Below are 12,900 nucleotides of genomic sequence, written 5' to 3'. Positions count from 1 at the left end.
ATCTATCCAGTTTCTTTTCAGCCTTTGTAGTAGTTCCAAAACGTGTCACCTGTTCAGCATTTAAAACAACAAAAATCCCATTTTGGAGCGTAGGAAAATACCTGGAGAATATCTCATCCGCCGTACCTTGGCCAGGCTGCCAGTCTATCACGGCACAGCTAATAAATACATTTGGAAGCTCTTTTTTAAAAGCATTTATGAAAGCATGTTGTTGTTGTTGTGACTCAAAAGGCATTAATTGAAATTTGCATGATTGTTGCTGGATTGATAAACCAAAGCAGGTGAGCTGATTTGGCTAACCATCAGTTAACCGAACTAAATGAGTCTATGCATTTGACAGATTTATGAATCATTTAAAGGATGCTTTAGTCCATAAATGCTGTCGAATTTAGAAGAGATTTAAATTGACTATGTGATGAAGAAAAAGTTGCATTGAGTGATAATTCCAGTAGAAAGTGTTGTCGAATCACTTGGCAAGAACAACAAGAAAACCCATAAGAGTATATGACATCAGAGTATGATGACACGCAGACTGAAAACACAAGCAGAATTTTAAACATCTTTCTCTGAATTCAGTCACTACATTATGCTGGATGTGTGATGGAGGTTTGGTGCAGGAGAAACCAAAAGGAGAGAGTAATATCGCAGGATGAGGGTGCAGATGTTCCTTTTAGATCACAGGGCTCTTCTTTTTCACTGGAGTGACTTATCAAAGGCTTTTCTGAACGATCAGGAGCTTTCTGTTCAGAATGATCCAATAAGCAACAGCTGCCAGAACCAGTGCAATGATTTTTTTTCCCTCATTGATTTTATCTGTTGTGTCCACCCATACAGTGTATATTTTTATATATATATATAGAAAAGATGCTTCTTAAAGTGAAGCCAAAGTAAAATTGTCTTAAACCTGAATTCAGTCTAATAACCAGCAGGGGGCATCTCCTCTGGTGTCAAAATGCTGTCTGATTGTAAAGTCTATGGAAGGACATCCCTTCAGGTCAATTATATGAGGCCTCAGCAAACATGTAGTGCTTACAAAACCTATTAGACCACCACCCAGTGCAAGGTTTAAGCCTCAGATGTTCTAAATTAACAGTATTGGTGATTCGCAAAATCAGTTTGATGTTTTTGTAATGGTTACTCCACCAGTGTGCGCAAGCTCTTTAATCAAAATCATATTCTTTCATGCTAAAATATAATTATTGTTGTTATCCAAAAATTTTCAAGTTTACTCTTTTAGAAAAAAGCAGAAAAACAAACTAAAGCACATTATTAGTTTTTGATTAAGATGCCAGATTTTCCATTATTTATTTGCTTTTGGTGGTTGTGTCTGCTCAGATTTGGGTGTTAAAACAAGAATTTAGTTTGTTTTTTAACATTTTAAACAGCCTTTTCTAAATAACTTGTGTTTTCCTGCTTTTATGACAGGTGGTCTAATAAATGTGCCAAGCACTCGACCTGATGAGTTTATAGACTTAATCTCTAGTTTAAAGCCTTATCAAATACAGTGTGATGTTCATGTTGTAAATTATGAACTTCACTGAACTTCATTCAGCTACATTCAAATCCTTCATGACTGCTAGACGTCCCAAAAGGTTTTTCTAAACCTGTCATCATCCACTTTTGTCATCTTCTGTGTTTTTTTTTTCAGCTCTTCCAGAGAATTCTTCCTTTTATTAAAAAAAAAAATGTACCAGTTTGTTGATTTGGTCACTTCTAAAGGTTCTTTTTTGTTTTTGTTTTTGTTTTTGTTTTTTTCAATTTAATGATGAATGGCCTCCCTCACTTGTATCGACATCTCTTTGGGTCTCATATTGAGAGCTCCAGCAGACAGCTCGTTCCAGATCTTTTATCAACATAATTTTTATTGCTATAGGCAACAGGCCTCACATGGCCATAAAACAGTTAGTCAGTGTGACTGTGTATAAAACGTCCTAACATAAAGCCAGCAAATTCCTAAAAATACCTCGAATTAATGCTAAAAGTCTTCAGTTCAATCAGACCATTATTGTTTTTTTAAATTTAATCTACACTGTGTGTATTGAATCATGTCTGAACCAGTATATAGGACAGTGTGGAGGGAAATGATTATGGAACTGACTGTCCTCGATCCCCAAACAGATAAGGTCTACGCCGACACTGACTTGCAGGCTTCATCGTCGGACAGCGAGGATGAACTGATGGGTCAGTATCAGGAAGCGGTCAGCCGCTCCCAGGGCCTCAGAGGAGGAGCCAAGGTGTCCTCTAATGCCAAGCACACTGGAGGTTTCAGCTGGGAGAGTCGGCAGAAGTACAGCCCGCTTACTGCTGATTATGATGGCTACAGCAGTGAAGCCTCAGCTGATGATGGTGGGTCCTCGCACATGTAGAAATACATGTGACCGTCTTGTATGTCTTCGGTGTATCCACAGGTTTGATCCCGTCGACACAGAGAGAAGTTCAGATATTTCCTTCATATCACCTCAGGGAGTTTTTGTTAAATGCTCACAGTCTTCTGCAGCTCTGTACCAACAAACACAAGAACACCATATGTGTAACACACACACTTATACACACTGTCAGTTAATCTAGAGAGGTGATCAAAGCGAGGCTTCCGTTCAGCACACTCTCCGTGGGAGGGTTGTGAAACAGTCAACTGTCTGTATAATGTGCACAGCCGCAGCCTCGCACTCTTCCTTCTTTTTTTATAACACGTCTATGTTTCCCTTCTGCCCGACTCGCCATCGCTGCATTTGTTCTTCACCCTTTTTGAGGTGGGTTCAGTCACAGAAGAGCGCTGGCACTGACCTCCTTGGATCTGACACGTTATTGGCCAATAAGCATATCGTGTTGATTTAACACTATACAAAAAGCCACTCTTGACTTTCTCCTCAGTAAATGTTTACCCAACTTTATGCTTAAAAAATAGCTTTGCATGGCATAAATGACAAGACTGGCTCTGCCTAAAATTAAGAGAATGTGCATATCATCACTTACAATGGATGTTTTTTAAGCTTGTAGCATCCTGAGGTGCTTCTTTCACCTCTATTTCCAGCCTCCCATCTAACCCTGTAAGAACCATCCTACACTATGCCCCTAAATGTGAAACTACCCCTTTAGGTAAAGCAAATAAGCAAATGTATCTGTTGCATAGAGAAGAAAACTGTTACAAGGAACGTCAAATTCATTTAAAAGTCCCCGATTGACCTGTTTTTCATCCTGCAGAAATATATCAGTAGTGCTGTTGTTGCCTGTTTTCGTCACACCCAGACAGGAATGTTTGTGTCTGACAGTATTTTTCAAAGACAAAAACAATCTAGTCTTTGCCAGGGTCCTTGATTGGTGAATCACGTCTGAACCAGTTTTTGTGTTATATAAGACAGTGGGTTCAAGTGCCGGGTGTCTGGCACAGTCTATTTAAAGCTGCGTTTGAATGCGTAGCTGGGGGAGAAGTAGTACATGGCGTGCTTCTGACTCCATTAGCAGAGAGGCAACGGGCTTCACAAGGTTGTTGTTGAAGAAAAGCAGAGCGTCTCCTGATAACCACTAGATGGTCTCTGTTATCTTCAGATGATGCTTTGAATTTTTAGGTCACTATAGAAAATAATCCCACATGGGGAAATGAGTGCTATTCAGTAATATTATATTCCAGGATTTTCAGGTAACTCTGAAAATCTGGAATTTCTTAAAAGCAAAACTTAAGAATGAATTTATATTTAATCTGCCTTCATTTAGAGATATGAAGGAGCCAATTCGAGATTATTGTCCCAAAGGTAATCATCGAAAATCTGAATTTTGTTTCTGGTGCCTCTAATGTAACTGTCAGTGCAGTATTTCCTTTGCAGCTGTGATGCTTTAAAGCAGCGTATATCTGCTTACTTTGAAAATACTGCACTACATGTGCTCCCTGGCCACATTATTAGATACACCTTGCAAATACTGCGCCTTAACTCTTCATGGTTCAGATTCAAAGATGTGCTGAAAACATTCCTCTGAGATTTTAGGTTAAATTGACATGATAGCATCACACAGTTGCTGCACATGTGACGACTTCACATCCATGATCTCCTGTTCCACCACATCCAAACGGTGCTCTATTTGATTGAGGTCTGGTGACTGTGGAGGCCATTAGAGTACAATGAACTCACATGTTCAAGAAGCCAGTTTGAGATGGTTTCAGCTTTGTGACGTGACCTGTTATCAGAAAACGATTACACTGTGCTCATAAAGGAGTAACAATAATCAGGGAGGCTGTAGCATTTAAACAATGCTCAGTTGGTTCTAAGGAGGCCAAAGTGTCAGGACAATGTCCGCCATACTCTCCAGTTTGCCTCCCAGCCATTCTCTACCTGCTCAGCCATGTCTACGCCCATCTGGACAAGCTGGCGTGCACTGTGGGAATCATGTTTTTTGAACTTCTCCAGTGCTTTCAGGCCAGCTCTACTGGTGATAAATTGACAGTGATGCAGGTGGATGCCTCCCTAGTGACCTGGATAGTTTGCTAAGTGACTGGCAGACCACAGTATGTGCGCCTGCAGCACTGTGTGTTGGACAGTAAGTGTAGTAAGCGACACGGGATCCCTGCGGGGCACTGTCCCCTCTCTCTCGTCTTCTCCTTATACACCACGGACTTTAACTGCTGCAACTTTGTTATGTGATGCAGGCAAAAGCATGTGCAGCTTAACATGGGAAAACTGTATGTGGATGAAAACACCGCTGACTCCTGTTTGCATTTATGGGGTCTGGGTGGAGACAGCGAAGGATTAAAAGTGTCTTGGTGTTCACAATGACAGTAAAATAAGCTTCATTAAAAACACAGAAGTGCTCTCCAAAAACGGTATTTTCTGAGATGACTGAGGTCGTTTAATATCTGCCAGATGATGCTGACGGTGTTTTATGAGCCTGTGGTGGCCTGTGCCATCATCTGTACTGTGGTGCGCTGAGGCAGCAGGTACCAGCAGACTCAATAAACTGACCCACAAGGTCAGTAATGTAATGGAGCTTTTAGCATCTTTGTTTTACTTATTTTTTAGTAAAGAAAGTTAACATTTTCTTTCATGTTTATAATTTTTAATTGCGTGTCGATAATTAAAATCAATTTCCCCTGCTGGATTGATAAAGTGTTTTGATTCTGATTATACCTCCAGCAACCTGAAATGTTGATACAAGGCATGATGAAGCCATGTGTTCATGTTTAATTCTGACCCTAGCATCTGAATGTGACACTCATTAGGCCAGGCCACATTTCTCCAAAGCACTTCTTCTCTGATGTCTGGCATCAACAGGCATTTTCACCCAGAGAGTTCACTGCTTTTCACTTCTCAGGAGCACTGTCTGTGAATCTGAGAGGTGCTTGTGTAGGATCAGCAGTAGGTCAGCTGTTTCTGAAGTACTCACACCTGCCTGCCTGGCACCAATAACAATGTCACGTTCAAAGTAACTTAAAACACTCCCCCTCCATTCGGATGCTCAGCTTACTTAGTTCATGATGTCATTGTGACCACATCTACATGTTCAGTGCAAACAGTAGCTGCCATGTGACTGGCCGATATTTGTATTAACGAGCAGTTCAACATGTGTACCTAATAAAGTGGCTGGTGAGTGTATATTAACCGAGCTGTTCACTTTGGATTGAAGTCATGTTTGTTTTCTTGCACAAATCCATCACTGACTTCTTGCCTGTTGCAGGAATGTCACGTGGTGAGTTTTCTTTGTGCGTGAGAGAGAAGCAGGGATTTGAGTCACAAGAGCCTGCCAGCAATAATTTGAAATTTACTTGGTTTATTTATGACAACATGTTAGCTACGCAAGGTCTTGTTTTGATTTTTTTCCTCATGATTCTAATACCCTTAAAGGTTTCAAGGATTATCCAGATAACTGGCAGATGATGTATTTCTTGGCTGCCAAGAAAACAAATTCAAGGCAAAGCAGTTGTTTGTGCGCCTTCTGTAAAGTTTTTGGTTCATCAGATCATAATCAGCTTACTTATAATTGCTCGACTATAACCAAAGAGGAGGTAAAAACTCTGTCCATCCATGGCTGCACTTTGGTTGAAAGTACTGGAGGATCATTATTTTCCTCCCTGTGGTAAGACTTTGATGGCTGTGGTTTTCTCTCCCACCAAGCCATCGTGGATCAGCAATAACAAAGCAGCGGCCTCATGCCATGGCTGACATCGGTTCAGGCTTTCTCTGCAAATATGGAAAGTTTCATTAGATAAATAGGTGAGCCGTTTCCATGATTTTCCACGAGCGCTAAAGGACACGCATTTCATTATTTTTTCAAGCAAACAGCCATAAAAGCTTCCTCTCGACACCCACAGCTACCGCTGTTGTATTTGTCTGAGTATGAAGAGCTTCATCCTCAGGACATATGTATAAAACATGAGGAGGATTGTGCCAGAGCTGCAGAATCAGAGTTTGGGTGCCCCGGTGGCTTCACTCAGACTCCAAAAATAGGAAGTAAGCAGAAAGCAGAAAAATTATCTAAGGTTTCCCTTCCCTGAAGTCAGCCCCTGCTCTAATGACCACTTTGAGAGCAGTGTTGCACAGCATGTACCAGTGCTTACCAGTGGTGGTTTTCTCACTCATGTGGATAGTAGGATTTCAGCCTATGGTCAATGGGCTCTCAAAATAATTAGCAGTATATGATTATAAGTAGGTCCATAAATAAACTGTGTTGTCATCGTAGCCATATTTTTATTTTGTCTTGTCACCTGTACTTTGCTCTTGGCAATAATAATAATAATTAGTGGAAAAAAACAGTTATTATTATAATAATAATAATAATTAGATTTAAAGATTAAATGTAAAATTTATCTACATTTTCTGTTATGTAAAAAAACAATTCTTTTTTTCTTTTGTTGTTATTTTCTTTTCAGAGAAATATGGTATACACTCACATTGCTGTTAATTTACCTGTTGCTATGGTTTCAGTTTAATTTTATTTATATATCACCAAATCACACTTTATTGTGCAAAGTAAAGATGATCCAATGACACAGAGACAACTCTACAGTCAAACAACCCCCTATGACCATGTACTTGGCGACAGTGGGAAGGAAAAACTCACTTTTAACAGGAAAGAAACCTTCGACAGAAGCAGGCTTAAAAACAGCAGCCATCTGCCACAAGTGGATGAGGTTTCATTGATTCTGGCTTTATTTCATGCACTTTACTCAGAGCTGATTGGCCTAACTCTGACCACAAAGCTCAATAAATCAATCCAGAGTTCAGGATTTGATTCAGCTTGAATGAAAGTGGTTTCACTAATCCAACATAAACCTTGGAAAGAAGCAAATTAGTTTTTCACATAGAACAAAATTCCCTTGTATTCTGAATGAGGGTGCAGTGATGACTGGTGCCATGTTGGAAGTCGGCCACATTTTAAGGGTCTTGTTTACTTCTGAATGGTTACCCAATCAGCTGGTGGCACTCAATAAGAACAAAGACCGTTTTCTGAAGCATTAACTAATAAAAGTGAGAGAATGTTTCTCAGCCAAATTTTGTTCATCTCGCACTCAAACCTGCACATTTAGCACTTTTCTCACATGAAAATCGGTGAGGTGTAAGTGAGATCACGATAGCTTTATTCATATGCTGCATCTCAGAAGCAAAAGGAAGCTATCTTTAGTATCCACACATCTGAGCACATGTTTTACAAAGAATATTGCAGACAGAGAATAAATGGGGATCGAAACTGGGAGGAGGGCGTTCAGTGGTCATAGTCTATATTCTGCACAATTTTTAAGGGATTATTTCTTGAGTGAAATGTAGTTCCAGCAAGTAGTTCCAATCCTGTACTTTGTTTTCAGGATTAAGATTTAGTTTCTACCACCATGCTAAGCCAGAAAAATAGATCCTGGCTGTGTTTCTGAGATTCTTTAATGAATAAATGAATATTTTTTTTCAAATATAGCTTTCACACAAGAACTGGAATACATTGCAGCTGGGTTCAGTCCACTGTTCCACAGAGCCACATCTTCAAGCATATTTTATAAGCTTTTAAGGATCTATAAAGAAGTTGGGGGTAAAACGGTTTACAATAGGGTGTGTGACTGTTAAAACGCAAACCTGACCCATTGTTACAGGATGCAAGTCATTAGAACCATTTTAATTACAGAAAACGTGCTCTCTACTCATTCTCAGCCAAAACATGCACAACAAAATACTATATTTTTTCATTATGTGGAATTTTTTTTAAAAATGTAACTCAAGTCATGCACTCATACTGGGTGTCCTTGACTGTGTGTCTCTGACCCAGTTTTGTGTTGTCCTTCCATCGAGTGTTTTAGAAGCAGAGACTTTAGTCTGCACGGGGTCTTTTATTTTGAAAATTGACTGAATTTTCCATTCGGTTCCTGATGTCTCTGACTTCCTGCCTCCTCATCTGCCCTGTGCAGCTTTAAACAGCTTCCAGTTAAATAAATAAATGAATGAATGAGTAAGTTAATCCACTATTTTAAGAGATACGGAGCAGACAGTCACTTCTGGGCCACGTCTGGAACTGAAAGCATTGTCTCAAGTTGGTGAAGTCAGTGCTGGAATGTGGTGCAGCTCTTCTCAGAGTGTTTCTGGGAAAAAACTAACGATAAAGTAGTTGTTTTTTTTGCATTTACACCATTGTGGCTGGAGAGAAAGTGGCTTTTGAGGGAGTTTGGTATTTCCACCAACCCTTTAACACTGACACAACTGTTTTTTCACAGGTCAATAAATGTCAGTTTTATGTATTTATTGGTAATATAGCAAATCTATAAAGTGCTTTGTTTAAATTGGGGTGATGGCACTTCTGTTTTCTTTACACTTAGCCTTCTACATAATCTGACGCTGATATTTTTGCTAAACTCCTTTTAAAACTTTTAAAAAGGTGGCAGGAGGTCAGGTGTGTTTCCTCCTGCTTACAGTTTGGAAAAGGACAATCGAGTGCAGCACCTCTCATTTTTCATCTAAGATATTTTTACCTGCTTCTCACAGGCGAGATTCACAAACTGTTTTCCCACTTGAAGAGGTACAAGAAGGCAAAACAAGGCGAACGCCAGCAGAGAAGGGATGAAAGGGTGGGTGAGACGAGAGGAGGAATGGTAACCGTCCCAATTAGCGGGCTGGAGAAAAGAGTAGTGCTTTTACACGGCGGCTTCTATCAAATCAACCGCCCCCGGCTCAGCGGGAAAAAGCTGCTCAAAATGGATTTGCTCCTTTTATCAAGCCCTCCATGACACTTAGTTAAGACTCCTTTGCCTCTATCCTGCCACTGATATGTGCCACTTTGAGCTGGTGTCTCACTGACATTATTAAGAGTGAAAGTTTCAGGAACTTGGGAGAAAGCTGGAACATTGTGTTGGAGTGGATTACGTCATGACAGTGTTGGCTTTTTCCAAAAGTTAGAGGAAAGAAGAGATCGTTCTTTTCAAGTTATGTTCTTCTTCATCTTTTGTTTTCTTTTCTCTCTCTCTGCCCCCTTATTTTTTTCTGCAACAGGCTGGGTTTAAAGCATTCATTCCTCACCAGCGTCCCTCTGGGAGTATTAGCATTGGCTGCTCAGTTATTGTGAATCCAAATTGGACAAAGGAGTCAGGTTTGAGAATGCAGCTGACAACACTATTCAGGGTTCTTTGTAAGTGCCACAGAAATGTTCAGCACAGCCTCACTCTTTGCCTTCCAGGCAACTGAATCATTTAGAAAGGTGAGAGGCATAAAATGTGTGGCAGATTAAGAAGTATTCAGTTCAGTCCTTTTAATGGTGTGTATCTGATGTTTTATTTAGACTGTGCATTCAAAAGATTCCTCTCGCAGAGCGTATTATACTCACGAGGGCAGCTGCATCAGATCTGTTTGAGGCTGGAAAAGAAGTCTGGAAAATTTCAAACAAAATCATAATAATGACAAATTTACAGAAATAAAACTGATAGAGTTTAAATTAGAATTGAAGATTAAACATGAAGACTCACCTGGTATTGTTACAATTAATTTATTATCTATGAATCTTTAATAAGATGTACAAATTACATTGCAGCACCGTTTATTAGCATTAATTGCTATGCAAATAAAACTAAGTACACCCCATGACTCAGTAGTTTGTGGTCCCACCTTTAACTGAAGTAGCTGTTTTCTCTCACAACACTGTGGAGGAAGTTTTGCCCACTCGTCTTCAGTTCATTGTTGTTTGCTTTCCTTCCACAGCATTTTAATTGAGCTGAGGTCTGGACTGTGACTGGGCCATTGCAACACCTTGATTTCTTTCTTTTTCAGCCTTTCTGTTGGAGATTTGCTGCTGTGCCTGGGATCCTTGTGCTGTTGAATGACCCAGTTTGGGCCAAGTTTTAGCTGTCAGACAGACGGCCTCACATTTGACTCTAGAACACTTTGTTTCATGGTCAACTCAGTGACTGCAAAGTGCCCAGCTACCACGGCTGCAAGACAAGCCCAAATTGTCACGCCTCCACCTCCGTGCTGACAGTTGGTGTTTAATTTTCTCCAAATGTGGTGCTGTACAGTGTAGCCAAACATCTCCACTTTGGTCTCATCTGTCCGAAGGGCATTTCTCGAGAAGTCTTGTGGTTTCTTCAGATGAAATTTGCAAACATAATCCATGGTGCAATGCCCAGATCCATATCTTTTTAAGTCTGTAGGGTTGATTTTGAATACAAACTGTAGTTGGTGTTCCACTACCTATGTACTAAATGGGCTACATACCCAACCTGTTGTAAAAATTGAAATACTTTAGGATTGTCCTCGAAGGTACTTAAACTCTGTTAAAGTTTTAAATTTCTCTCATTGTTTAAAAAATAAATAAATAAAACGACCAAAACCTTCAAAATTCAAAATAATTGCCTGTGTTTCTGTAGCTTTGCACAGTGTCTCTTTGTTTTGTGTGCCACAGAGCTCCATTTATTTATTTACTCTGCTGCAATGCTCACATTCGCCAAATCAGAGGCTGAAAATAGTCTTTAAGAAATGCACGATTTTCCTCCAGTTTGAAAACCATTCAACCCCCGGCTGTTTTTGCTTTTTTGTTTAAAAAATAATAGATATGCGTTTACCCTGTTTTATGGATGTAGTGCTTTTAATTGGATAAGGCTAAAAGCCACTGACAAGCTGGGTACGTTGGAAGGCATTAAGACCTTTTTGGTCTTTTCATGCTACGATGTTTGTTCATGATGATGAGAATACAGAATATCACCACCTGCTGCTACAGTGAAGCACTGATGAAGCTGTAAATGTGTGCAACCAAATTACTTTCTTTAATGGTTCCTATTAAATGATGTGCTATGATGTGTCTGTATTTTGTTGTTTTATCTATTTATATCCTCCCAACCAGTCAACTGCATCCAGAGGATGAGACGGACGCCGCCACTGGATGAGCTTCAGCCACCGCCCTATCAGGATGAGAATGGCTCTCCGAGGATGTCCTGCACTCTCTCAGATCTGGGTGATGCCAAGTGTGATCTGTCCCACACCAGCGGTAGCCCCCACCTCTCTTTTGGCAAGTGTCCCAGTGAGGAGAGCGACGGCCCTGAGACTGAGAGTTACCTCAACAAGGGCTATGAGGAGGACGTGCCCAGTGACAGTACAGCTGTCCTCAGCCCGGAGGTAAATACCAGTCATACAATATAAGAGTGATACTTTAGATTGAGGTGTTATTTTGAACACTGAACATTTCATTGGTTTCCGTAGGATATGTCAGCCCGTGGATCAGCAGCCCAGCTGCCGAAAGGTTATGAACCAGATCCTGTTGCAAAATACGGGACCCTCGACATCGTGTTTGACTACGACTCAGAGGAGCAGCAGCTGTCTGTGACCATCATGGCAGTAACCGACCTTCCAAGCTACAAGCGCACCGGTAACATCTCCTGGCAGGTTCATCTGGTGCTTCTGCCCACCAAGAAACAGAGGGCGAAGACGGGGATCCAGAGAGGCCCGTGCCCCATCTTCACGGAGACCTTCCGCTTCAGCCATGTGGAGTCAGAGATGATCAGCAATTATGCTATCAGATTCCGCCTTTACAGCATGCGACGGATGAAGAAGGAGAAGGTGCTCGGGGAAAAGGTGTTCTACCTCACCAAGCTCAACCTTCAGGGCAAAATGTCGGTGCCGGTCACATTAGACCCATGCTGTGCACTCCCGGTAAGGAGGATCAAAGCAGGTGTTGGCTTTCAAGCTGCCACTCATCACCTCACTAATTACTTCTCTTTGTTGATTAATCTTTCATCTAACTGGATCACATTTTCAGAGTGAGATCACATTTTGCAGATCATTCTTACTGAAATGTCTGTTTTGTTTGCTTGTTGGTTTTTAATGCTTCTCAGGAGTGGATGGCAGTGCGACACTGCCTCCATTTCATCTCAGGGAATAAACAATAATCAGTTTACTTATTTTTTCCTTTTGCTCACTTTATTTCAAAGGCTACAAAGAAGATAGGAAGCCTTAAAAGGCACCTACAAATTTATCCTGCATCGAATCTGTCAGATATTAGTTTTCTTTCCCTTTAGTAACAATATTTTTATTTATGTAGATATCCAGGTGTTGAATTAACCCAGTACAGCAACATTCAGTGCTTAATTCACTGAACATAAGATAACTAAAAATGTAAAGAGTTCAAATATGCAGTACTCTTTATTTTTAGCTAAAAACACAGGTCCTTAAGTATAAAGAAGAGATGTGCATTACGTAACCTTCAAATGTTAGCTTGCCGAGCCTAATACAGGCTCCTTTTTTTAACGGGTTAGCTATCTATTTGCAGATATTATATTCAAATCTCCCCTGTATCGGGTTTATTTTCCTCTCAGTTCTTCTCCATGGCCAGCTTCTGGCCTAGTCCAGTTCCCTCACTCTCTGATGACTTTATGAGCTCAGTCAACAGTTTCAGGTAATAATGAATCAAATGCAAAGTTTATTTTGTAAATTTTACTAATATTAGCGTTCAAAA

At 40.4% G+C, this 12,900-nt stretch overlaps 1 protein-coding gene across 7 annotated transcripts in view; it reads left to right on the top strand.

Annotated features, from left to right (window-relative positions):
• syt14a (synaptotagmin XIVa) overlaps nt 1–12,900 on the top strand; it is a 53,818-nt gene that overhangs the window by 32,504 nt on the left and 8,414 nt on the right. For all 7 annotated transcript variants that reach the window (XM_005477605.4, XM_019349220.2, XM_025901172.1 and 4 more), the window contains exons 4-6: nt 2,119–2,346; nt 11,293–11,564; nt 11,649–12,098. In XM_005477605.4, coding sequence (XP_005477662.1) covers nt 2,119–2,346; nt 11,293–11,564; nt 11,649–12,098 — 950 coding nt within the window. The remainder of the gene's footprint in view (nt 1–2,118; nt 2,347–11,292; nt 11,565–11,648; nt 12,099–12,900) is intronic.

The sequence above is a fragment of the Oreochromis niloticus genome, linkage group LG19, assembly GCF_001858045.2.
Source record: "Oreochromis niloticus isolate F11D_XX linkage group LG19, O_niloticus_UMD_NMBU, whole genome shotgun sequence".
NCBI lineage: Eukaryota > Metazoa > Chordata > Actinopteri > Cichliformes > Cichlidae > Oreochromis > Oreochromis niloticus.
The sequence above is the reverse complement of the archived record's forward strand: the minus strand, read 5'-3'. Positions and strand labels throughout refer to the sequence as shown.